Below are 27,929 nucleotides of genomic sequence, written 5' to 3' on the forward strand. Positions count from 1 at the left end.
GCCGTCTCTGTTGTCACCAGGCGTGTCGCGGGGTTCCGTCGAACGATCGATCACTAACCGTGTTGGAACGGCGGAAAGATAGCGCGGTCGACGCGACCGTTCCCTCGCTGGAGACCGACGATTTCACATCTGCTTGAAGAGATCGGGAAGAAGAGAAGGAGTGAGATCATCCATCCTGTTTCCGCGTTCGGTGGTCGAAGTCTTCCTGCTTTTACTTTGAATGGTCCATCCCCTCGACGGCTTACGAGTTCTAGGTCTTCGAGAACTTCATCGGGGTGTCGCTTGAGGTAGACGATCTGGATTCTGTTAGGTTCGATCTCTTCTCTCTTCTTTGATGGCTTCCTCTTTGTTCTTGTTGTACGCTTCTGGTTCTTGTTTGGTATGCTTGTCTTGTTCGCCATTTTGTCCGTAATGGAGTAATTAATCACTGTCCTGGATTCCCCAGGAGTTCATGGAATGTGGTTTAGAGCAGCAGAGCTGCAATTTGGTCGGTTTGATCTCTTCTTGCTTCTTGAGCAGCTCCCTTTTTCATTACATCTTACCCTAATTCTTTCCCGGGGGATGTTGGTTTATCATTTAGTTCAGAGTTGTTTTAAATGATCTGATAATTGAATTCTCGCAATTTCGGTATAGGTGGTGTGTAAATATATCGAGCATGTTTGACCGCACAGAGGATTCACATGTTATGAACTCTCAATCGTTAGATGGAGTTGCTTAGAAGATTAGGAACTTTTGTTATTACCTTTCGCGGCTACATATTATTGTTAGAAGAACTCTTACTCTTACAGGCAAAGAACTCAATTTTAATTTGGTGTGATTATCTCGAGAAGGTTGGGTAGGAAGAGTGATGGACTCAAGAATTGGTGCTGGCTAGCTGCAAGTTAGGAAAGCTAGTGGGTTTCACCAACCAAGCATATGGAGGGTTGTAAATGCAAAAGTTATTAGATTTGGGCGGTTGGGTGGAGGAGCTTATATGCAACTAATGCCAGTGTGGTGTATGACAGATTGCGAGGCAGTGGAATATTGGGTGAAGGTACCATAAATTTAATTGTCTGGAAGAAGGGGTGGGGGAGGATGTTGAGCATCTGTATCATTCTAAGATTACATACCCACTCCCTACACTTTGCCACTGGAAGGAGCCTCTGTTTTAATTTTCATGTCAGGCTATGCTGAATCTGAATTAGTTTTTTTTTTTTTTTTTTTTTTTTTTTGTCTTAAAGATTTTAATGACAATGTAAAAATATAAAAAAAATTGTTTTCTTTTTTTTTCTTTTTTTCCAGATAACGAACGTTTCATTGCTGTTAGACTGTAGGCAGCATACATATAATATCTGATAGCTGCGATTTGCAAAACAAATTGATATGGTCTGTTCCTGTTTCAACGCGCTACTATCCAGAAGAAAACATCATCAACATTCTGAGCAAGAAACAGGTGGTAAGAAAAATTTGAAAGCATCTACGTTTTTGCTTTTGTTCTATCTTAGTATGATGGCGGCTTTCAAGTTTCAAGGAAGTTCACAATACCCAGGAATGAGTAGTTTAAATATGGTTTATTGTTCTCTCAGAAAGCTTTTTATAATTGTAATAGTCATTTTACTTCTTCTCGATCTGTTTGATGCTTGTTGCATGCCAACTATCTTACATGTGACTATTTAGGTTGACTTACCTTAATCATGTCACTAATATGTATTATAATATTTAAATGTGGTTAAACATGTATTTTTTCTTCGGTCTCTGTTATTCTTTGGTGTGTTTAGATGAATCTTTTGTACTTGCTGATCTCATTGCTAATGCTTTACCTGAAGCATGTTCTATGAAAAGATTCTTTTGTAATATGATTTTATCGCAGACTTTTTTCTTTATATATGAATGTCTTTTCTGTGTCTATCCCAAGGCAAATTACAAATGTTTCTCATTTTTTGCTTGCATGTAATGTTTTTATGTGATTTCATATTAGTTGAATGGTAATTTTCTCAAAAGATGTTACTTTTCACTGGCAGAGCAATGCATGTGTTGCTTAAATTAGATTAGCAGGTGGAATAATAGATTTTCTCTGTCAATCAAACAATCTTCTAGTTGACCTGAATTAAGGTGAAAGTGCAACCTAGGCTCTTATTTGCACAAGTTCAAGATTAATTATTATATTTTACTAGGACAAGTCATGTAGCTAAGCTAAAGGGCACTCTTAATGATAAACTATGTTAAATTTTTGGATGCAAAAGACGTTATTTAACTTAGTAAAGATCTTGATAGTCTATTGTAAAAGATTGTAGGTACAAATCTCATCTTCATCACTTAGTTTTTATTAAAAAAAAATTAAAGAATCACCTTGGAGTACTTAACAAGTATGCGATGATACCTTAGGGCAGGATAGAAAGTCTGAAAAAAGATGGAGGGCAGTGAGAAACTTTAAAATTTATGGTTAGATATTAAAAATAATATTTTAAAAATGAAGGCTTAGAAGGCAATCATGTTTATCCTTTCTAGGACCGAGTTGTTGTATTGATGTTGTAGTGCAAAGTAGCTAAGGTGGATGCAAGAATAGGCTGTGCTAGGAGGAAAGGTGGAGGAATCAAATATTAAAGGCTATAACTTCAGAAATGGAGGCTAAGAAGGCAATTACGTTGTTACTCCTGAGGCCAGAGGTTGAGGTTGCATCTGATGTGTAAGTTTAAAAGTACAGAAGTTGGACGCCAAAACAGAGCGTGAGATGTCTCTGAATTAAGAGGTGAGGTGGACGGATCACAGATCGTGGATTTACTTCCTGGAAGACAGGAGGTTGCCTGAGATGTCTCTGAATGGATTCCTCTTCCTCTGATTCTCCAGTCAGGCATTGTTTTCATTGGGTAGCGGCAGAATCTTAACTTCATAAGATAGCTTTCCAGACAGACACCCGGCAGCCTGGTGGCTTCCTCGTCTTCTCCCCATGACTATGCACCTCGAAAGTGGTGTAGAGTGTTGTGTAGGGAGAGTAACTTCTCTCCCATGCAAGTTGATCGTGAGTTTCTCGGCCTCTTTGGGCTGGGTGACACCGGTCTGGCCCTTGGCTACACTAAGCCAAGGCCGAGTTGAGAGAAGCCGACTCCCTGTAGTCGACTCCACAACTTGACACCCTGCACTGGAGGCTGTGAGTCATTTCTTTAGAAACGGGTCACATCAATTTGGTAACGGTTTTTGAAAGCTTATTCAATCACAGGTGAAAAAAATAAAACTCGGTAACATATTCTTGAAAATCGTTACATCTTCTTCCTCCTATGTAATTCTCATAGTGGAGTGGGTTTTAGCTTTTTACACTAGAACTTGCAACTTCTTGTGCATTTAATGTTTAGAAAAAATTTGATCGCAAACTTGAATAGGTAACACACGATATTTATTCTGATATTGACTTCTGCTTCCTCTATCCAGGGTTTTCATCTGACAAAAATGTAAGGCTCATCTCCTATGATGAACTGAGATCAGCAACGGATAATTTTCATCAAAGCAATAAGATAGGTCGGGGTGGTTTTGGAACAGTATACAAGGTGCACATAATTATCTTATTCTTCTTGCTTATCATTACTATGACGGAGAAATGTACTTGTTCTGTCTATCGAACATGCAGCTTTCTAATGTAAATATATAAGGTGCACAACTTTCTCCTCTATCTTGCATGACTGATCTGGAACGGTCAGCTTGATCTGATCGGAATAGGATGAGAAAATAATTAAAAATAAAAATATTAAAAACTACACAAAAACAGAAAAACCCTAGAGGAAACATAAAATTTGAAAGAAAAAAGAAAAAAAGAGGAGCAACAGTGAATTTAATAAGCATATAAGATTTTTCAAGATGAGTATGTTGAATATGATTTTGAGAACTATGTTGAATATGTTAGGATGCAATATTAGGAGGCAATCTGGTCCTCTTAACCTTCCAGCATGCACGCATACTACCTAGAATCATCTTTCTGTAAAGGTTATCAGGCTTTTATGTGTTATTGTTGTAATGAGCTTACCATTGTCACTTTTGAGCATCTATTTTCTGGAAAATATATTTAATTATATGAAATTAGGATCTCTTATCATAATGATAGAATTGATAGAACCAAGAATGAAATTGTAAAGGCAAAGAAAAGCGCACTTCAATTAGTGTCTATTTATACACGGTGAATGAAAGGATTTTTCTCAACTGAGCAGCGAGATTTCCTCATGCAGTTAGGGAAATCTCATCTGCTATGCAGTTGAGAAAATCTCTCTGTTATCATGCCCCCGCAAGATTGAGCTCCTGTCAAGGATGTCGATCTTGGATCGATGCAATAAAAATAGTTTACGGGTTAGAGGCTTCGTGAGTGAGTCTGCTAGTTGATCATTCGTATGTACATGAGAGACATAAAGTTGATGTCCGACAACTTGATCTCGTACGAAGTGAAAGTTGATGACAATGTGTTTCATGCGTGAGTGGAACACTGGATTGGCACATAAGTAGGTAGCTCCAACATTGTCACAATATATTATAGGAGTAAGGGTAGAGCTGACGTTGAGTTCCTTGAGGAGATTTGTAACCCAATTGAGTTCAGCAACGATAGCGATGACACGATATTCAGCTTCAGTTGTAGACCGTGTGGCTGTCTTTTGCTTCTTAGAACTCCAACTGGTTGGATTAGACTCAAAAAAGACAACATACCCTGACGTTGAGGTTCTATCATCAAAGTTTCCCGCCCAATCAACATCAGCAAAGGCATTGAGATGACGTGGGGTGTGTTTGCGGAGAAAGAGGCCATAATTGAGGATCCCTTTAAGATACTACAAAATTCGTTTAACCACAGACCAATGCATAGTAGAAGGCTGGTGCATGTTTTGAGATAATTTATTGATTGCAAATGAGATATTTGGATGGGTAAGAGCCAAGTACTGTAAGGAGCCAAGTACTTGTCGGTATTGAGTTGAGTCCGTAGTAGGGCTGTCATCACATAATTTGAGTGATTCACTAGTAGAGAGAGAAGTTACAACCTTTTTTGCATCCTGCATATTTGTCTTTGATAATAAGTCTTGAATGTACTTTCTTTGTGATAGGAGGAGACTTGAGGATGTAAATGTTGCTTCCAATCCTAAAAAGGAACTCAAGGGTCCTAAATATTTGAGGAAGAATCAATCAGCCAATTGCTTTAGAAATGCCTGAATCTCCAAGGGATCATTGCCCATGACAATAATATCATCTACATACACTAGAAGATATATTGTATTTCCATTTTGTTGTCATAAGAATAAATAGGTATTAGACTTGGAGTTGATGAAGCCAGTTGATATCAGAAACGATCCAAGTTCAGTATACCAAGCTCTTGAAGCTTGACGGAGTCCATAAATGACTTTCTGTAGTTTGCAGACATGTCTCGAATACTAGTGGTGAACGAGGCCAGGGGGTTGCTGCATAAAGACATCTTTAGTTATAGTCCCCTATAAACAGACATTATTAACTTTCAATTGTCGTAAGTGCCAGCCTTTGGAGATGACCAAACTTAGAATAAGCCGAATTGTTGTGAGTTTAACTACGGGACTGAAAGTCTTTGTGAAGTCAACTCTAGGTCGTTGATGAAACTCTTTGGCTACTAAACATGCTTTATATCTAGTAACGGACCCGTCTGAGTTCCACTTAATTCGAAAGACCCATTTACACCCAATGATGTTTTGTGTATGATGAAAATGTACAAGAGTCCATGTAGAGTTATGGAGTAGGGCATCATATTCTTTACACATGGCTTTACGATAATGTAGAGATTTTTGGGCTTGAGCCTGACGTGGTTTAAAGATACTACTTTTTGAGCATGTTGTTATTAGATATCTAGGAGCTGTAGGTTGTGTTACTAGTATTGGTGGTGGAGAGGCATTGACACGGGTCGGGGTAGGCTGAGATACATCAGTGACACTAGGTCCAAAAGAGGGTAAAGAAGGTTGTTGTGTTTATGAGGATATTACTTCAGTAGTAGGTGAGACTTGTGAGGAAAGAAGAGGAGAAGTAATGGAGGGAGTAAGGAGCTGTTGAACCGGGAGAATAAAATAGTGTGATCTTTAGGAAAAGGACTGGATGGTGTGGTGAGAGACTCATTTAAGGGGATCGATGGTATATTCCAGTGATGTATATTTGTTAGAGTAGCTTGCATGATAAGAGACTCATGGTTTTGAAATGGAAAGGTAGACTCCACAAAAATAACATGATGTGAAATAAAGACTTTTTGAGTTTTGGGTTCGTAGCATCGAAAGGCATTATGTTCAAAAGAGTATCCTATGAAAATGCAAGGCTTAGATCTTGATATTATCTTGTATGAGGCATAAGGACGTAGCTATGGATAACATAAACAACTAAATATTCCGAGTTTTTGAAGGTTTGGGGATTTGGAAATGGTTTTTTAAATGGTGACTGATATTGGAGGACTAGAGTGAGCATACGATTAATAAGGTAGATGACAGTATGAAATGCTACAAATCAAAATGTTGCTGGCATGGAGGCTTGATGTAGAAGTGTGTGACTAGTTTCTACGATATGTCGATGTTTGCATTCAGTAGAGCCAACTAGCTGAGGAGTCTGTGGAGGTGACTTAAGGTGTTGGATGCCACAGGTTGAGAGGTAGGATGTGAGGGCTTGATATTCACCTCCGCTATCAGAGTAAACTGTTTTAATTGTAGACTGAACGAAGTTTTCGACCAACTTTTTAAAGTTGGTGAAGATTATTGAAACTTCTGATTTATGACGGAGAGAGTATATCCATGTGTACTTAGTAAAATAGTCTACAAAAATGACAAAATATAAACTTGTCTAAATAAGTGATGGGAGCATAGCCCCAAACGTTAGTATAAATAATTTCAAATGGTTTAGAACATGATATGAAGGAAATACCAAAAGGGAGTATGACTTTTATTATTGAGACTATTGGGAAATCTTGGGGGGCAACATCATATGTGCAGCGGAAGAACAAGAAAACAAAATCCCCGATTCCCAAAGAGATGTTCGTCGTCGTGCGAAGATTGGTGCGCAAAATCCGCGAAACTGAAAAACTGCGTATAGAGTAGATTGTGTTACCTAGGGAGATTGTATATCCATGTTTCCTTGTAGATCTTTAGGAGAGGGTGAAGGAGGTCAAGCGTCCTCCTCTCTAGCGGTGATCCACACAGCAGGGCTGCAACGACGCTCCTCAAAACTCCAGGCCTGCTCTAAGGTGGAGAGGGGGAGGAGAATAGGAGAGGCAAGCAAAGGCTCTAGCCTATGAGGTTCTGAATCCCTCCTATTTATAGAGGTCCCCTGTCAAACCCTAATGGATCCTCCCCTAGTGGATATTGGATCTATATCCAATAAGACAAGGGCTCCGTCAGATATCTCATATCCGAACCTCTACTCATCGCAATGCCTACCATATGTGCGTGACCTTCTAGGCCCAATATCGAGCTGGCCGTGAGTCATACTTGTCAAAACTCCTTCTAACTTAGTGAATTATTATCTCTGTAATAATTCACTCGACTCATCGACTACGGACGTACTAGGCCACTACGCCGTAGTCCCCAGACGATACAGGGGAATCCAATCCATTAGACCTATCTGTCCTCAGTTATCGTGTACCTATAGTCCCTCATCCATCTAATATCCCAGAGACCGTATATCGAGCATGGTGTTGTCAGACCCATACGGTTTCTACTCGAGTCTCGCTCTAATCGGATTCTCCTGGAGAAACCTTTCTCTCTCAACCCGAATGACCCTGGCCAGTGATTTGTCTGAGCAAGAACACATGGGATATTCCTCTCATGACGCCGAGAGTGGATGATCCTCTATCGACACTCAATAGCCCTCGTAAGGTCGACTACCACTCCCAATGACCAGTTGTACTAGATCTGGGACAGCCAAACCTATAAGTCTGGTATCAAAGAGTAGAGCACTCATACAGGACATCCTTGGTGTCTCAAGTCTAAGGACCAGATACACCACTAGGACTACGGAATCGCTGTCTGACAATAAGGCATCATCAACCATCTAGCATTCCGTAAGCGGATTAATCAATGAACTCATTCTCCAATGAGCACCTGTATTGTATCCCTAGTGTCCCTACACGAGCAACTATGAGACCAGCTGCATCCATCATATGGACGGGTATACAACACACCAGTCTGTCCAGTTATCACGATATCCCTCTCGAGTAACCTATGACCGGGATTATTTAGGATCTGTGTTTAAAGGTGAATCGATCTCATTATCGTGATCTCATCACGATCCGATTTCCATTTCACAAATCCAAGGACATCACAATATATATACATATATGCAATAGTTATAAAGTGATATATGCCAAAATATAATAAGCAAAAAGATTCTGTATAAGTCACATGTGCCATCACTCACGTGATTGGCTTGCTGGGCACCTATGACTAGCAATCTCTCACTTGACCTAAAGCCAATCACCTATGTGTCTGATCCCCATCAGACCCTTGTGACGCTCAAAGACAATCTAAGACAATGGCTTTGTCAGTGGATCTGCAATGTTATCTTCGGATGGAACTCTTTCCACTGCTACACCTCCTCGGGTTACGATCTCTCTGATAAGGTGGAACGTCCTTAGAATATGCTTAGATTTTTTATGAGACCTAGGTTCCTTCGCTTGAGCAATCGCCCCGTTGTTATCGTAATATAAGGAGATCGGCTCCTCGCTACCCGGCACGACTCCCAAATCTATGATGAACTTCTTCACCCAGACTCCCTCCTTTACTGCATCTGATGCAGCAATGTACTCCACCTCTGTGGTCAAGTCAGCAATAGTAGCTTGCTTGGAACTCTTCCAGCATACTGCTCCTCTATTCAAGGTGTACACATACCCTGAATTCGACTTGCTATCATCGACATCAGATTGAAAACTTGAGTCTGTGTAGCCTTCAATCTTAAGGCTACTACCTCCATATACTAGTAAAAGATCCTTAGTCCTCAAGTACTTAAGGATACACTTTACTGCTTTCTAGTGCTCCAAGCCTGGATCCGCCTGATACTTGCTCGTGACACTCAGAGCATGCGCTATATCAGGCCTAGTACATAGCATGACATATATGATAGACCCTATCGCTGAGGTATAAGGTATCATATCCATGTTCGCCCTTTCTTCTATAGTCTTTGGGGACATACTCGTAGAAAGCGATATCCCATGTCTCATCAGTATGAGACCTCTCTTGGAATTTTCCATGCCAAACCTTTTGACAATAGTTTCTATGTACCTGGATTGGGACAAGCCAAGCATCATCTTGGATCTATCTCTATAGATTCTAATCCCCAAGATATAGGATGCTTCCCCTAAGTCCTTCATGGAGAAGTGTCTAGATAACCAAGCCTTTACTATGGATAGCATTCCTATGTCATTCCCAATGATCAGGATGTCATCCACATATAACACCAAAAAGGTGATAGCGCTCCCACTTACCTTCCTGTACACACAAGGCTCATCTTCATTCTTAACGAAGTCATAAGATTTGATTGCCTCATCAAATCTTATGTTCCAACTTCGGGAAGCTTGCTTTAGTCCATAAATGGATCTAAGCAACCTACACACATTATCTAGGCAGTTCTTGGACACGAATCCCTCAGGTTGCATTATATACACCTCCTCCTCGAGGTTCCCATTGAGGAATGCAGTTTTCATATCCATTTGCCGGATCTCATAATCATAGTGTGCTGCAATAGCCAATAGAATTCTGATGGATTTTAGCATTGCTACGGGTGAGAAGGTTTCGTCGTAGTCAACACATTGCCTTTAACGATACCCCTTAGCCACTAGCCTTGCTTTATAGGTCTCTACCTTTCTATCTACTCCAATCTTTTTCTTAAAGATCCACTTGCAACCGATGGGTACAATACCTTCGGGTGTATCAACTAGGTTCCAAACCTTGTTGGAGTACATAGAATCCATCTCAGAATTCATGGCTTCTTGCCACTTCTCGGAGTCTATACTCATAATAGCCTCCTCGTAGGTCTGAGGATCAAAATCCTCAACATCCTCTCCTCTAATATGTCCCACATATCTCTGAGGAGGATGGGATACTCTATCAGACCTACGTAAAGTTGAAACTTGTGTATTATGTACCTGAACAGACTCGGGCTGTAGAGTGGTGCTTGAGCTTGGTTCTCCAACCTCGCTCAACTCTATCATTCTCCTACTATCTCCGCCAATAATGTGTTCCTTCTCAAGGAACACTGCTCTCTTAGCTACAAAGACCTTTTGGTCCTTGAGACGATAGAAATAATACCCACAAGTTTCCTTGGGGTATCCCACAAATTTGCATCGCTCTGTCCTTGATTCTAACTTATTGGGGTTGTGTCTTTTAACGTGGGCAGGGCAGCCCCAAATCTTAACAACCTTAAGATCATGCTTCTTCCCTTTCCATATCTCATATGGTGTAGACATTACCAACTTAGTTGAAACTCTGTTCAGAAGGTAAGCTGCGGTTTCTAGGGCAGTTTCTAGGGCATATCCCCAGAATGAGATGGGTAGGTCAGCGAAACTCATCATGGACCGTACCATGTCTAATAGCATACGATTTCTCCTTTCAGAGACACCATTGAGCTGAGGTGTATAAGGAGGTGTCCATTGGGATAATATCCCATGGTCCTTAAGGAATTGAGTAAACTCTGTACTTAAGTACTCACCTCCTCGATCTGATCGACGAGTTTTGATACTCTTTCTAGTCTGGTTCTCCACCTCATTCTTATACTCTCTGAATTTCTCAAAGGCCTCGGACTTGTACTTCATTAAGTACACATATCCATACCTTGAGAAATCATCAGTAAAGATAATGAAGTAGGAGTAACCACCAATGGCATTGGTTGACATGGGTCCACCTATGTATGAGTTCCAACAGCTCAGTGGCTCTCTCTCCAGTTTTACTAAATGGAGAGTTGGTCAGTTTTCCACGAAGGCAAGGCTCGCAAGTTGCATATAACTCATAGTCGAATGGATCTAGATATCCATTATTTAGCAACTTTTGAATCATTCCCTCATGGATGTGACCTAGCCTACAATGGCATAGGTATGCACTGTTCACCTCATCTCGTTTCCTCTTAGACACACTTACATTCATGATATGTGGAGTAGTGTCTAGCATAAACAAACCTTTATGCAATATTCCTCTCGCGAATCTCCCCTCGGCTTTGCTAGAATTTATAATAAATTATAGATGTGATAAGCAATACTGGTATCCAATACCAATGCACTATCATAAAATTCTGACAATTGGAGATTGATCATGAATGTACTTGAAGCTTCTCCAAGCTTCTATTTCGCCCTCTCTGCAAGGTACTCTTTGCAGTTCCTCTTCCAGTGTCCATCTTTACTATAGTGGAAGCACTGGCCTTTGTCCTTTGCTTTCTTATCAACCTTTGCTTTACCTGGTATGCCCTTGCCCTTTCCCTTCTTAAGGGACCTTTCTGTTTTCCTTTTCTTTCTGGTCTCACTAGCGTAGAGAACTGGCTTCTCTTTCTTAATAGTACTCTCTACCTCCCTCAACATATTGAGGAGCTCTAGGAGAGTCACCTCAACCTTGTTCATATTAAAATTCATTATGAACTGTGAAAAGGAATCTGGTAGGGACTGAAGCACAATGTCCACACACAAGTTATCCTCTAGGACCATTCCCAGACCTGTGAGTTTCTCTATCTACTCAATCATCTTTAGGACATGGTTCTGAACCGATGTCCCCTCAGTCATCCTAGTGCGGAAGAGGCTCTTGGATATCTCATATCACTGAGTCCTTCCCTGTTCCTCAAACAATTTGCGGACATGTATGAGAATGGATCTGGCATCCATCTTTTCATGTTGTCTCTATAACTCAAGAGTCATAAAGCCCAACATATAGCACTGAGCAAGAGTGGAGTCATCAATGTACTTCACGTAGCGAGCGATCTCATCCTCGCTTGCCCCTTCTTTGGGCGTAGGCATCACTGTATCAAGGACGTACACGATTTTCTCCGCCGTGAGAACAATTCTCAAGTTACGGAGCCAATCCGTATAATTTGGACCAGTGAGGCGGTTGACATCAAGTATGCCACGTAAGGGATTTGAAAGTGACATTTTCTGAAAATAAAGATGCAGCAGAAATGAATAACATGCAGATTTTGCAAGAAATAAACTATCAAGATATGAACTTCTATCTTAATATGCTCCCACTATTTTACTAATGAGTCACGCGACACCCTCAGCACGTGAAACGGAAGTCTTCGGCAGACTTCTAGTGGGGATCAAGATCCAATCAGCGTCTTAGTGTAACCTCGAGGGACTCGACTAATCACACTAAGCCTAAAAGGTAGGCAACTCTTGCCGATCACAACTCCTTGTGATTCGTCCTGTTCGACCTCCGAATCACCATGGTCTCGAGGGACTCGACCAATTATGATGCTCGGTTAAGTCAACACCTTCGTTACAAGATGAGTCTGATTTGATGATATACCCTCAAGGGACTCGACCAAGCATACCATGTCCTCAGGTCACCGGTGACATATCTATGTCGTAAGCAAGATAGCGAATCGCGATATAGGTGAGTCTCGAGGGACTCAACCAACTCAACCTACACCGGGAATCGATTCCTACTTATAATAATGGAAGGCCATGTGGGTCAATCTAATTGCCTCACGTTTATCGACTTAATATTATCGAGAGAGATATTTCTATGATTTGGTCTCCTAATATGACATGTCATACATATACATATTTTATATATATCTACATCGCATGTAAATATATATACATATCTAGTATGTGTATAAGCAATCACACCAGATGATCATGGACCATAACCTAATGTGATTAGGCCCGAGCCAGTAGGCCTAATCACTCACATCAAGATCTATGTGTGCAACGGTGCATCTCCATGCTTTGTGATCGTCCATCTCGTCCTCGTCGGTTCCGTTAACATCTTGATGCATCTTCATGCATCGCGATCGTCCATCTCGTGGGTCCCGCTATCGCATCCACGCTCCCTCTACGCCTCCTTATGTGATTACAACTTAATCATAGAAACGCAGGCCCAATAATAAACGAAAAATATAATGGAGGCTCGCAAACCCCAATAATAATAATCATAAGTACACATATCACACGGTCCATGATCATCCGTCCATACATCATACATCACATGTATAATTAATCATCATTATTTAGGACTACTAAATAATGATAAAAAATAATAATCAACTAAACTTTTTAATTAATTAATATTTTCTGAAATCGGAGACATGTAGGGAATTTCTGAATTCCTAGAAGTATTTTCGTAATTTGGACAAAAAGACAGAAACTAAAATTTCTCAAATTCCGAAGGGTAAAACTGTCTTTTGCCCAGAAAACCCTAATGCCCTACTCCCCTTTGCTGCTACCGCCGTCGTCACCCTGCTGGCGGCAGCCTGTGCGGTGGGGCGCGGGGGCGCCGCCCCTGTAGGTGGGCGCTACCGTGGGTTGGCGCCCTGCGGGTGAAGCAGCCCCCACGAGCGCTGTGCCCGCGGGTGCAGTGCCCCGCCGGGCGGCCACCCCTGCGCCGCCTTGCCTGTAGCCCTGCTTGCCGGAGTCGTGCGGCAACGACCGCGTGTGGGGCATCCGCGGGCTGCCAGCCCCACCGGCTGCAAGCCTGCTGCAAGCATGCCGCCGGTCGGCTACTGTAGGCGCAGCCCCTGTGCTGCTTGCCTTCGGCTGCATTGCACGCACGCAGATCGAGGGAAACTGCTGCCCTTCCTTGTTTTTGCGTCTAACAATTTTGACGTCAAAATTCTTCCTAAACACAACACACTATCAAGAATGGTCGTCGCGCACCCGCAACAACTCCGTTCAACAAACCGTTCGTCGCTCACACCTGCATGTACAGCTGCTTGACAGCACATTTTCCCTTGGTTTTGGGTCATTTTGCTTGTAAATATATAAGTTCGAACAAGCTGCAGCGTTGCAAAGCGACCGCTCACCGAACCGAGCAAAACAACCCCAAAACAGCCCAAAACAGCTCCGTTTTCGCGTGCCGCGGGGGGTAGCGGAGAACTGCCTCCGCTCACCAAAACGTCAGCCATCTCAGACCCCAGGAACCCCCTGGGTAGCACAGGGCTGGATGGGGCTTCGGTTATATACCGGGCGTTGAGATCTCTTTCGCAAGTTCGCACGTGACCTTTACGGGAACTTGTCTTCGCGCCCGGGACCAGGTGAGCGGCTGTTTGTGGGCTTACAGCTGTTCGTTCATCCTTGAAAGCCTTGTTTTCCTCCCTCTCCCTATTTTCTCTTGTGCACACAAGGTGTTCGTCGAATTGCTTGTAAAGCTTCCCTTTTCGCGAGACTTCGGGACTTGTCCGTTGCTCGTTCTTTCGAACTAACTCTCTTTCTCTTTTACAGGTCCTTCGGGACCTGCGAGAGGTTACAAAGTGAGCTGATCCTTGCGGAGCAATATCGCAAGGGCGAAGCACGACTTAGGCAACGCAAGCTAAGTTCGCGTCTTTGCCACAAGGGTAACTCGCGACTTAGGCAACACAAGCTAAGTTCGCGTCTTTGGCCGCAAGGGTGCCTCACGCCTTAGGCAATTCCAGCTAAGGTCGTGACATTGTGGTATCAGAGCGGGCAAGCTCTTCGATCGAACAGCGAACGAACTTCGCAACTTCGCCATGGCAAAGCATAGTGGCGAATCAAGCAAGACGGGGCAAGCCGGACCCTTGCCCCAAGCAGCCGCAGGTGGGCTGCATGTGCACACTCGCTCTCATGCTGTTGGAACCGCTCAAGAGGAGCGCGGTAGCGAACAGGATGAGCGAGAAGTTGGCCACTCTCCGCGAGCAGAGGAAGCGCAATCTGGTGCGCTAACTTGGAAAAAGAGTCATAAGGAGAGACTCACGATGGCGGAAACCCGTCTGGATGTTCTGGAAGCGAGCATGGAGGAACTCTACCATGGCCAACAAAGACTTGTTGGGGTAGAGAGCTCGCAAGAGGAAGCAGAGTCCAGGATCGACAAGGTCGAGACCCTAGTCGACCAACTGTCTGATGACACCAAAGACTCCGTGCAACACTTACAGGATGTTGTGGTGGAACTCACTGCAAAGGTGGCCATGCTCACAAGAACACTAAATGCGGGAGGAGGCAACACCCGCGTTGCACTGCCACAAAATTTGAGGGCACCTGAGCCTCATGGATATGGAGGGGCCAGAGATGCCAAGGAGCTCGAGAACTTTCTGTTCGACATGGAGCAATACTTCCGAGCTACGAGGCCCGACTCTGAAGATACCAAAGTTTCTATAGCAACAATGTATTTGAACGGAGATGCGAAACTTTGGTGGCGAACTCGTTGGGAAGAGATCCAACAAGGTCGGTGTCGAGTCGACACATGGGAGGACTTGAAGTGAGAGTTAAGAACTTAGTTCCTACCGGAGAACACAGAGTTCGTCGCAAGAAGGAAGTTGAGACAACTCCGCCAAAGCACCACCATCCGAGACTATGTGAAACAGTTTTCTGCACTAATGCTGGACATACAGGACATGTCCGAGAAGGACAAGTTGTTCAGCTTCCTCGATGGTTTGAAACCATGGGCTCAACAAGAGCTAAATCGAAGGAATGTTACCGATGTGGTGGGGGCAATTGCTGCTGCAGAAAGGCTCACCGACTTTGTTTCCTCTGAAGACCCAGCGAGAAGGAAACAATCTTCAGGCAATCGCCCTCCAAAACATTCTCGAGGGAAGGAGCTCGGGGGCGAACAAAAGAAGAAGAGCTCTCACAAAGGGCCGAACCCAAAAGGCAAGGCCTCAAAACCTGGAGGATGCTTCTTGTGCGGAGGACCGCACATGGTAAGGGAGTGCCCATAGAAACAGGCACTCAATGCTTTGACGGCTTCCATCCACCCTCCCTGACGGACAAGGGCAAAGCTGTTGCTCTTAGTTCGAGCAGTTCAGAATCCAGCAGCGACGACGAGGAGTCGCAAGGACCCCGAATGGGAGCAATGCATTTGTTGAATGCTATGCGGGGTCAAGTGGGGGAGAACATGAAGACGAAGGCACAAAAAGCAGGAAGTAGTGAGCTGATGTATGTGGACATCAAGCTAAATGGCCAAACGACCTGTGCAATGGTGGATATGGGCGCTACCCACAACTTCATAGCCAATCGTGAAGCACAGCGACTTGGGTTGACCTTGGAGAAGAGCCCAAGCCGAATGAAGGCGGTGAACTCGGAGGCCAGGCGAATCTCCGGGTTGGCGAAGGGTGTTCCTATCAAAATCGGGACTTGGAGCGGAAACACCAACATGATGGCCGTGCTATTGGACGACTTCCAAGTGATTCTCAGAATGGAGTTTATGCATGCAACAAAGTTGGTGCCGATGCCGTTCTTGAACTCCCTATGTATGATGGGAGGCGATGACCCCTGCGTGGTTCCCGTCTCTCGGAGAGGAACTAAGGAGCCCCAACACATTTCGGCATTACAATTGAAGAAAGGGGTGCGAAAAGGCGAGTTGACATTCGTGGCTACTATGAAGCTAGAGCCACTCAACGAGGAGGCCATTCAAGAACCTGCTGTGGTGGCGAACATCCTAAAAGAGTTTAAAGATGTTATGCCACCCGAGTTGCCGAAGAATCTTCCACCACGCAGAGGCGTGGACCACAGTATTGAGCTGGAGCCAGGAGTGAAACCTCCAGCGAGACCACCCTACCGCATGCCCCCACCAGAGTTGGCAGAACTCAGGAAGCAGTTAGGTGAACTGCTAAGCGGTGGTCTCATCCGCAGCTCTAAAGCACCTTTCGGAGCTCCAGTTCTCTTCCAGAAGAAACAAGATGGGAGCCTCCGATTATGCGTCGACTACCGAGCCCTCAACAAAGTAACAGTGAAGAACAAGTATCCCATCCCGCTCATCGCGGACTTGTTCGACCAATTGGGCAAAGCTAAGTATTTCTCAAAACTCGACCTTCGGTCGGGGTATTGGTAGGTGCGCATTGCTGAAGGCGACGAAGCGAAGACTACCTGTGTGACCAGGTATGGAGCGTTTGAGTTCTTGGTGATGCCTTTCGGCTTAACCAACGCTACGGCCACATTCTGTACTCTCATGAACCAGCTATTCAAGGAGTATTTGGATAAGTTCGTGGTCGTCTACCTGGATGATATCGTCGTCTACAACCAAACGCTCGAGGAGCACGTCAAGCACCTTCGGATGATTTTCAAGGTTCTCAGGGAGAACACTTTGTTCGTGAAAAGGGAGAAATACTACTTTGCTCAAACTGAGATCTTATTCTTGGGGCATCGAATCGGTGATGGCTCCATTCGGATGGATAAGTCGAAGGTGCAAGCAGTTGCGGAATGGCGAACTCCAAAGAAGGTGCCAGAGTTAAGATCCTTCCTTGGTTTCATCAATTACTATCGACGCTTCATAGCGGGATATTCGAAGCGGGCAACCCCACTGACGGAGTTGCTGAAGAAGGAGCAGCCTTGGAAGTGGTCGGACAAATGTGAGATAGCATTCCAAGATCTGAAGGCTACTGTTCTGGAAGAACCGATGCTCAAATTGCCGAATTATGGAGAGTCCTTTGAAGTCCATACAGATGCTTCGAACTTCGCTATTGGGGGAGTACTCATGCAGGAGGGTCATCCGGTGGCCTACGAGAGCCACAAACTCAATAAGACAGAGCGGCGGTATCAAGTGCATGAGAAGGAGATGACAACAGTGATCCACTGTCTACGAGTTGGCGACACTACCTCCTCGGGTCGCGATTTGTGCTGAGGACAGACAACATCGCCCTGAGCTATTTCCAAACTCAAAAGAAGCTCTCCCCAAAGCAGGCGCGATGGCAGGACTTCCTGGCTGAATTCGATATGGCAATGGAGTACAAGCCCGGGAAGGCGAACGTCGTGGCCGATGCACTAAGTCGGAAGGTGGAAAGTGTGAATGCCATACAACTAGAGGGCAGAGGCCAAGCAAGTCAGTTGCACTCCAACTTTCTTTCCCGAATCAGGGATGGGCTGTATAGTGATCCCCAAGCAGTTATCCTGATGTAGCTCATCAAAGAAGGCAAGGAACGACGATTTTGAGTCCAGGAGGGACTTGCTTACACAAAAGGGAATAGGGTTTATGTTCCCCAAGTAGACAATTTAAGGCGTGAGCTCTTAAAAGAGTGTCACGATTCCCTTTGGGCTGGACACCCAAGCATTCACAGAACATTGGCTCTCGTGGAGAGGGCCTTCTACTGGCCGAAAATGGGGATTGATGTGGAAGAATATGTTCGAACATGCCTTACTTGCCAACAAGACAAGGTGGAGCAACGGAAGCCGGTGGGACTTTTGGAGTCGTTGCCCGTACCAGAAAGGCCGTGGGAGAGCATTTCCTTGGACTTCATATCAAGCTTGCCACCTGTAGGGGGACTCGGATCGATACTCGTGGTGGTCGATCGGTTTTCAAAGTATGCAACTTTCATTGCTGCTCCCCTACACTGTTCAGCAGAGGAGGCGACCAAGCTGATGATGAAGAATGTAGTGAAGTATTGGGGAGTCTCGCACAATATCATTAGCGTTCGAGACGCTCGGTTCCTGGGACGATTTTGGACCTAGTTGTTCAAATTGTTGGGGTCAAAGTTATACTTCTCTACAAGCCTCCATCCCCAGACGGATGGCCAGACTGAAAGAATAAATTCGCTCTTGGAGCAATATCTTCGGCACTACGTGAGTGCCAATCAACGAGATTGGGTGAAGCTGTTGGACATTGCCCAATTCTCCTACAACTTGCAGCGGAGCTCTGCATCCAACAAGAGCCCCTTCGAGATTATCACAGGACAACAACCGTCGACTCCGCACACCATGGCAATTGAGTATACTGGGAGTAGTCCATCAACCTATCATTTCGCAAAGGAGTGGCATCGAAATGCCGATATTGCGCGGGCTTACTTGGAGAAGGCGGCAAAAAGGATGAAGAAGTGGGCAAACTTGGGAAGGCGACCGCAAGAGTTCAAAGTTGGCGATTTGGTGTTGGTAAAGCTCCAACCAACATCACTCCAATTCTTTAGGAACAGAGTCCACAAAGGATTGGTGCGCAAGTATAAAGGACCCTTCCCAATTATCAGCAGGGTAGGCAACGTCTCTTACAAGTTGCAGCTGCCGGCGTGGTTCAAAATTCACAACGTCCTTCACGCCAGCAACCTAAAAGCCTACCACTCGGATCCGCAAGATGCTTCCCGAAGTGTTCCAACTCGGCTACCTCTCATCACAGCCTCCTACGAAAAGCGAGTGGAAACCATTCTGGTGGATCGCAAGATAAAGCTACCCAACGGAGCTGAGCAAACAGAGTACTTGGTGAAGTGGCGAAAGCTTCCCCGAACTGAAGCCAGTTGGGAGCCCGAAGACGCCCTGCGACATGAAGAAGAAGTCATCAATAACTACCAACAAGCGTCGACGAGGGCGTTGACAGTTTAAGTGGGGGAGAATGTCACGAACGGTCGTCGCGCACCCGCAACAACTCCGTTCAACGAACCGTTCGTCGCTCACACCTGCATGTACAGCTGCTTGACAGCACGTTTTCCCTTGGTTTTGGGTCATTTTGCTTGTAAATATGTAAGTTTGAACAAGCTGCAGCGTTGCAAAACGACCGCTCACCGAACCGAGCAAAACAGCCCCAAAACAGCCCAAAACAACTCCGTTTTCGTGTGTCGCGGGAGGGTAGCGGAGAACTGCCTCCGCTTACCAAAACGTCAGCCATCTCAGACCCCAGGAACCCCCCGGGTGGCACAGGGCTGGATGGGGCTTCGGTTATATACCGGGCGTTGAGATCTCTTTCGCAAATACGCATGTGACCTTTACGGGAACTTGTCTTCGCGCCCGGGACCAGGTGAGCGGCTGTTTGTGGGCTTGCAGCTGTTCGTTCATCCTTGGAAGCCTTGTTTTTCTCCCTCTCCCTCTTTTCTCTTGTGCACACAAGGTGTTCGTCGAATTGCTTGTAAAGCTTCCCTTTTCGCAAGACTTCGGGATTTGTCTGTTGCTCGTTCTTTCGAACTAACTCTCTTTCTCTTTTACAGGTCCTTCGGGACCTACGAGAGGTTACAAAGTGGGCTGATCCTTACGGAGCAATATCGCAAGGGCGAAGCGCGACTTAGGCAACGCAAGCTAAGTTCGCGTCTTTGCCACAAGGGTAACTCGCGACTTAGGCAACGCAAGCTAAGTTCGCGTCTTTGGCCGCATGGGTGCCTCACGCCTTAGGCAATTCCAGCTAAGGTCGTGACAACACGTAGTTCAAAACCAATCATTCGCAAGAACAACTTGGCTCTGATACCACTGTTGGGAAATCTTGGGGGCGACATCACATGCGCAGTGGAAGAACAAGAAAACAAAATCCCCGATTCCCAAAGAGATGTTCGTCGTCGTACGAATATTGGTGCGCAAAATCCACGAAACTGAAAAATTACGTATATAGTAGATTGTGTTACCTAGGGAGATCGTATATCCCTATTTCCTTGCAGATCTTTAGGAGAGGGTGAAGGAGGTCAAGCGTCCTCCTCTCTAGCGATGATCCACACAACAGGGCTGCGACGACGCTCCTTAAAACTCCAGGCCTGCTCTGAGGTGGAGAGTGGGAGGAGAATAGGAGAGGCAAGCAAAGGCTCTAGCCTATGAGGCTCTGAATCTCTCCTATTTATAGAGGTCCCCTGTCAAGTGGATATTGGATCTGCATCCAATAAGACAAGGGTTCCGTCGGATATCTCATATCCGAACCTTTACTCATCGCAATGCCTACCATATGTGTGTGACCCTCTAGGCCCAATATCGAGCTGGCCGTGAGTCATACATGTCAGAACTCCTTCTAACTTAGTGAATTATTATCTCTGTAATAATTCACTCGACTCATTGACTACGGACGTACTAGGCCACTATGCCATAGTCCCCAGACAATACAGGGGAATCCAATCCATTGGACCTGTCTGTCCTCAGTTACTGTGTACCTATAGTCCCTCATCTATCTAATATCCCAAAGACCGTATATCGAGCATGGTGTTGTCAGACCCATACGGTTTCTATTCGAGTCTCGCTCTAATCGGATTCTCCCGGAGAAACCTTTCTCTCTCAACCCGAATGACCCTGGCCAGGGATTTGTCTGAGCAAGAACACATGGGATATTCCTCTCATGACGTCGAGAGTGGATGATCCTCTATCGACACTCAATAGCCCTCGTAAGGTCGACTACCACTCCCAATGACCAGCTATACTAGATCTGGGATAGCCAAACCTATAAGTCTAGTATCAAAGAGTAGAGCACTCATACAGGACATCCTTGGTGTCTCAAGTCTAAGGACCAGATACACCACTAGGACTACGGAATCGCTGTCTGACAATAAGGCATCATCAACCATCCAGCATTCCGTAAGCGGATCAATTAGTGAACTCATTCTCCAATGAGCACTTGTACTGTATCCCTAGTGTCCCTACACGAGCAGCTATGAGACCTGCTGCATCCATCATATGGACGGGTATATAGCACACCAGTCTGTCCGGTTATCACAATGTCCCTCTCGAGTAACCTATGACCGGGATTATTTAGGATATGTGTTTAAAGGTGAATCGATCTCATTATCGTGATCTCATCACGATCCGATTTCCATTGCACAAATCCAAGGACATCACAATATATATATGCATATATGCAATAGTTATAAAGTGATATATGCCAAAATATAATAAGCAAAAAGATTCTGTATAAGTCACACGTGTCATCACTCACGTGATTGGCTTGCTGGGCACCTATGACTAGTAGAGACAAGTATCACAATGAATGATAATGCTATTATTTTTAAGAGTATGAAGAAAATAATGAGAAAGTAATTTATTTTGGATAGAGAGTGAGGGATGACCGGGACGACGATGCCACACATTAATTGGAGCTGTAATTAAAGAGTAAACAGTGGGTTGTTTTATTTGTGGAACTGACGGCCATTCATAAACATTGTCCTTACTCTGGCCTCGGATCAAGGATGCCCCCGTGCTCAAATCCTTGATAAGAAAAGAGTTAGGAAAAATTCAATTGAGGTATTATTTTGTTTGCAAAATTGAGAAACAGAAATGAGATTTCATTTAAAGTGAGGTGCACACAAAACATCATCGAGTGTAAAATTTGTGGTAGGTGAAGTAAGCATTGTGGAACCAGTATGAGTAATAGGAATTCCTTTACCGTCATCGATGATGATGTCATTATTTCCACTATAGTTGTTGTGGATGTACAAGTTCTGTAGATCAGAGGTGATGTGATGGGATGTGCCAGAGTCCACAATCCAATTATGATCACTAGTGTTTGAAGTAGTTGTGAGATTTGCTTGAGGCCAATATGATTGAGTAGGAAGTTTGGGTCAAGATCGATAGACCTTTGCAGAGTGACCGACTTTATCACATAGTTGACAAACAACTCTTTGTTGGTTTGTGTGGTGAGGGCGCTAGGACTATTGATGATTGAAGTAGCCACCTTGGTTGTTGTGATTGGAATGTTGGTGATGTGGATGAGGGATGGTTTGTTTGGAGCTCATAGGTTCAGGAGGCATATTGGTCAAACCTTTATTGATAGTCTTGTTATATTGATTGCCCCTCCTCGTAGATTTTTTACTGACTTGAGCTGTGATGGATGGTCCTGGTAATTTGTCCTCGCGCTTTAGATATATCTCAAAGTTAGTCAGCTTGTCGTAGAGTTCTTTGAATGACACTAGTGAGTCACATGCTCGTATTGTTGCTGCCAATTCCTTGTACTCGTCTCCTAGGCCGTTGAGGATATGGACAATGACTTCTTCATCACTGAGAGAATGACCTATCAAGGCCAAGTTATCAATGATAATCTTTATGTTGTGTAGATAATCGATAACAGTACTTCCCTCTTGTTTTGTTTTCATAAGACTAGATAGGAGACGAAGCATGCGAGTGCGTGAACGATTTGCCAAGGTGGTTTGCAACTTGCACCAGGCTTCGACAGTAGTGTCACGCGAAGATATGAGTGGGGCGAAGGATCCAGCGATCGAGGCTTGAATTACTTGGAGGATGAGATGATCTTGGCGTAACCATAGTTTGTGGTCCGGATTTGGTACTGGACTGTGTGCTCCTGGGATGTTGAGCATCGCTGGTGGATAACGAAGAGAGCCATCGACATAGCCTAGAAGATCATAGACAAATTGGAGATTAGAGAATTGAGCACGTCAGGATGCATAGTTGCCACCTTTGGATAATTTGAAGGGGATGAGGGTTGTTGCATTTATGGAGATAAGGCATGTACGTGGAAAAGTACTATGGTTCCTGTAGGAACAGTAACTAGAGTATTAGAGGTAGATGAAGAGGACATATGAAAGATATGTACCAATATGTGGGAGCAAAGTGGAAGTTTGCAGCGACGACAATGATCAGCGACGACAATGATCGCCTGAGGTGGGTTGTTGACAAATGAGGTCTTCGTTAAAGGAGGAGTTTAGCTCTGTGCAATATTACGTAAAGCTGCAGATCTCTGTGCATCAGTTCTGCAGTTGGAAATCTGGGCGGTGAAGTGCGTGCTTCGTCGCCGAAGATCACTGTTGTACTTTGCATAGCAGCGATGCAGTGATGGGCAGCAAGTGGCATGGAAATGGTTCCGGATGCTGCTCGTCGAGGCGAAGATGGTCGAGCAGGACGCAGTGGAGCTGCACTCACCTTGGTGCTGTTGCGGTGCAGAGGCTGCCCTTGGCAGCGTGGCAGTGATGCTGTTGCGGTGTAGAGGGAAGAAAAGAGCGTGGGGAAGAGGTTCTGTTCACCACCAGAGTGTGGGCACTGTTTGAATGGTTCTCTAGTTGAATGGAGTTGCAATGTATCGAAAAGGGGCGGCCAGCAGCGAATCACTAGTGGAGTACTCCTACGGCAAGTTCTAGCGCCAGTTTCGGTTGCCGGACAACGCCGATCTTGACTCCGTGAGCGTCAAGCTGGAGGACGGTGTGCTAACGGTGGCGCTTCCGAAGCTGGCACCGGAAAAGATCAGGGGCCCTCGGGTGGTGAGTATCGTCGGCGGCAACAAGGAGAAGCTTCAAGGGAGCAGCAAGGAGAGGCTAAGAAGGTGGATCTCTGAAGGACCGTTGTGTTGTGTTCTGTAGGGTTGAAGGAGGAGTTGAAGATAGAGGTGGAGGAGAACAGGATCCTGCGGGTGAGCGGCGAGCGATTGGAGCAGATGGCAGAGTTGCCGGCGATGTATCAGGTGGTGGTGTTCTTGGAGGTGATCTGATTGGCAGAGTTGCTGGTGTAGGACTGACTGGAGCAGAGGATGCTGATGGTTCCGGAGATAGCTATGACGTTAATGAACTTAGGTTTTCTGCGGTGGGACGGGATGCAGTTGTGGTGGTCGCTGGTCGGAAGCAGGGGCAAAGCATCGCTCTTCACACGGCTCTAATATCATGATAGAATGAAGAATGAAATAGTAAAGATAAAGAAAAGCACACTTCAATTAGTGTCATATGGTGTCTATTTATAATTGGAAAAATCTTCTGCAAGAAATCTGTCTGTTATCAAGAATTATTGAAATAAACTCAGCCAACCCGATAGAAGCCTAACTAATCTAGATGATCCTTCAGCCATGAGTACTATACTATATCTTTAATACTTGATTATAAATAGAGCTTCGTGATGACCAAGTTTCTGCATGAGTTATTTAATTCGGTGGTTAACAAAACAAAAAAGGTTCTTAGATTAATTTATCACTTTTGAGTTATCAGCTAATTAGCTAAACTAAAGAAGCATTGTGTGAAAAAGTGAGTTGTATGAGAACTCTGAATTTGGATTTACGTTAAAAGTAAATTCTATACTGACCTGATTATGCTCTTATAAAGAAACAAAATGAATGCTCTTAGTAAACTTGCTGGTTAATTTGAAGTGGTTATTCTGCTGCCACACTGAAAAAAAAAAAACACTAAACCTAGAGCCTCAGTCATTAGATTTGGGTTTTTTTACTTCAAGAAGATTACTCAAGTTCCGATTAGAAATGATCTGGCTGATTTAGCAATCGAAGGTGGCTATCTATGATTCTATATTAGGTAGCATATACATTAGCTGAACTTTTCCCGACTCCCAATTGGATGCGCAAGATCCCAAGCATAATGAGAATTTTGCAACATTTCCCTATATGAATTATATTTGTTTTCTCTGAGGTCCATTTTGATTGTTCAATTCATATTATTTGTGCTTCAAAACTAAAGCATTTATCATTTTGTATGACAGCAATTTACGTAGAGCACCAGGCTCATTTGTTTGCTTTTCTTTTGATGTCATTATTCTGTGACAGGGGACTCTTAGAAATAGAGTAGCAATTGCAGTGAAGGTACTATCTGCAGAATCCAAGCAAGGAGTTAACGAATTCTTGACTGAGATTGATGCCATAGCAAATGTTAGGCATCCAAACCTTGTTGAGCTGATAGGTTGCTGTGCCCAAGGTAGCAGTCGCATTTTAGTGTACGAGTATATGGAAAACAGTAGTCTTGATCGTGCTTTGCTAGGTAGGTAACCTTCATAAAGTTTAAAAAATGATGTATCAACAAAAGCACCTCGCTTAATCTTTTTTTTTTTTTCATCATTTTATGATTTCTTTACCTTGTAGGTTTGAATATTGATGATACTAGCAAGCTGAATTGGAAGATTAGATCTGCTGTTTGTATAGGCACTGCCAAAGGTCTTGCTTATCTTCACGAAGAGCTCGAACCTCCGATCGTACACAGAGACATCAAAGCTAGCAATATTCTCCTTGACAGTGATTTTGCACCAAAAATTGGAGATTTTGGTTTGGCAAAGCTTTTTCCTGATAATGTTACTCACATCAGCACACGTGTAGCTGGAACAACGTAAGTCATATCTAATCTGGATTTTTTTTTCTTCTTCTTTTTGTTAAAATAAGATGATGTTTAAGTATAAAAGATGAGGTGGTTGATAACTGGAATATAAAAATTTGGAGGATGTGATAAATTAAAAACTTAACAAGGAGAGCTTAGTTCCCGTGTTAATGCTTTCACAATGAAACTCACCTGTAGAATCGGCATGGAAATTTGTTTAGTTTGACAAGTAGATACTCTATGGACATATATTGCCCCATAATTAAATTGTACCAGTTGATCAAATTATAAGATCATGAAAGTTTTGGAGCAGTGACCATAAAAATTTAGCTTATCATATTTTGTCAGACCATTTGGTTTTTGCAGTGAGGTCTTATGTCCTTCAGAACAGCAATAAGAAGAATCCCTTATGTCCCAATTATTCAAGGGAAGAAATACATTTATTTGATCCCCTTAAACAGTTTCCATATCGGTGAAAGTCATTGGTAGGTAAGTCTGAATCAAGTATTATCATCCTAATGGAGTATTTTCAGAAACATGTTTTCTAACAAATTGTTCTTTTAAAAATTGAATTTGGCAAACTTGGACTATTACGTGTTTTTATCATGCTTAGTCTACCTTCTGGAGAGGATTTAGAGCTGTAGGTTATCATCTTGATGAGGATGACTAATGGATCATTCTTTTACTGGTGTTGGTAACTAATGTGGTTGGTACATTTGGGCAATATATGTTCCTGCTTCCATTACCTTGAGATTAGAGAAAAAGTAACATCAAATAAAAAATGAATGTTACAACTCACAAAACACTGAAATCATGCCTTGAACAATATATATTTGTTTTCTCCTTATTACTTATGGACGTAATGTTTGATGCAGTGGTTATTTGGCACCTGAGTACGCCATGCAGGGCCAGTTAACTAAGAAGGCTGATGTATATAGTTTTGGGGTTCTTGTAATCGAAATAATTAGTAGCAGAAGTAGTTCGAAGACATACTGGTCAGGATTAGGCCAATCTCTCTTGGAATGGGTGAGTCAGTCAATCATATTCCAAGTCCTAAGTACTCTTTATTTATTTGTTAATTTATATGTGATTTCTTGCTTTTATAGCTTAGACTAATTGTCTTCCTAAAATTCTGTTTTACCTATAGCGCTGTTGTTGTTTCTTACATTCTGTTCGTGTTCAATTTTATTGGTTGGTGTAAGTGGAGCATTACAACATACATATATAGTTCATGGAATTTTCAACCCATTCATATGCACATGTGGCATATGTATCCAAATGCATGTGGATGGTGGGTGTCTGTATAATCGTATAATACCTGCTTCATGAGATTATTATTAAGGTAGATTATTTGTAATATGTTTTTTTTCTTTCCCCCGACTTTAGTCGTTGTTTCTTCCCCTGATAAAGCAATTTGCTAGTGCCCTGGATTCTCTTTAGTCTTTGCATATCATATAATTTGTGTACCGTGCATGCACAGACCTGGCAGCTTTTTGTGGAGGGGAGGATTAAAGAAGTGATAGATCCAGCGCTGCAAGAATATCCAGAAGAACAAGTCTTGAGGTTTCTCAAAGTAGGACTCTTCTGCACGCAAGCGTCTGCCGGACGGAGACCCTCCATGCCACAGGTTGTTGAGATGCTGTCGAAGCCCATGAAACTAAATGAGAAGGAATTGACCCCTCCAGGTGTTGTTGGAGGCTCCTTCTTATTCAAGAACAACAGAGTTCCGAAAGCAACAAATTCCAGCAATACACAATTTAATGAATCAACTAGCAGTGCCACTGCCACTGCCACTGCCACTGCCGTTGCATCCCCATCAAATCCTTCTTTCTTAACCCAAATGATTCCAAGGTGAAACTTTGCTTGCACATATATTAATTAACAACGTAGCATCGGTCGTTAATGCAGTCGTTATGTAATAAACTGTTTTCATGAGTTTACTTACATTAGCATCCATTTCTTCTTTTATGGTTGTTGTTATTACAGTGCGTGGATATATCAACAAAACCAGTGTGTTGGTTGTGTTTATCCAACAATTGATGCTTATCACCAACAAACGGGTAATAAACTGGCTTTGTAATTTCCCAAAAGAGTTTCACAATGCATTCATTCTTCATTTAGAAATAAAAAGTGAGTGTAAATCCTCT

At 43.6% G+C, this 27,929-nt stretch overlaps 1 protein-coding gene across 6 annotated transcripts; it reads left to right on the top strand.

Moving 5' to 3' along the window:
• Positions 1 to 27,767, top strand: LOC135679060 (putative serine/threonine-protein kinase). 6 transcript variants are annotated; one of them, XM_065192451.1, is made up of 8 exons: positions 1 to 310; positions 446 to 487; positions 1,282 to 1,435; positions 3,406 to 3,521; positions 25,242 to 25,452; positions 25,554 to 25,794; positions 26,658 to 26,808; positions 27,263 to 27,767. In XM_065192451.1, exons 3-8 carry the CDS (start codon positions 1,363 to 1,365, stop codon positions 27,635 to 27,637), a joined length of 1,167 nt encoding a protein of 388 aa, XP_065048523.1. In that variant the 5' UTR covers positions 1 to 310; positions 446 to 487; positions 1,282 to 1,362; the 3' UTR covers positions 27,638 to 27,767. The 6 variants fall into 6 exon arrangements, with proteins under 6 accessions (XP_065048523.1, XP_065048521.1, XP_065048526.1 ...); XM_065192449.1 differs by lacking the exon at positions 446 to 487; XM_065192454.1 differs by lacking the exon at positions 446 to 487 and having other exon boundaries at positions 1,282 to 1,432.
• The last annotated feature ends 162 nt before the right edge of the window (positions 27,768 to 27,929 follow it).

Source organism: Musa acuminata, chromosome BXJ1-7 (assembly GCF_036884655.1).
Source record: "Musa acuminata AAA Group cultivar baxijiao chromosome BXJ1-7, Cavendish_Baxijiao_AAA, whole genome shotgun sequence".
NCBI lineage: Eukaryota > Viridiplantae > Streptophyta > Magnoliopsida > Zingiberales > Musaceae > Musa > Musa acuminata.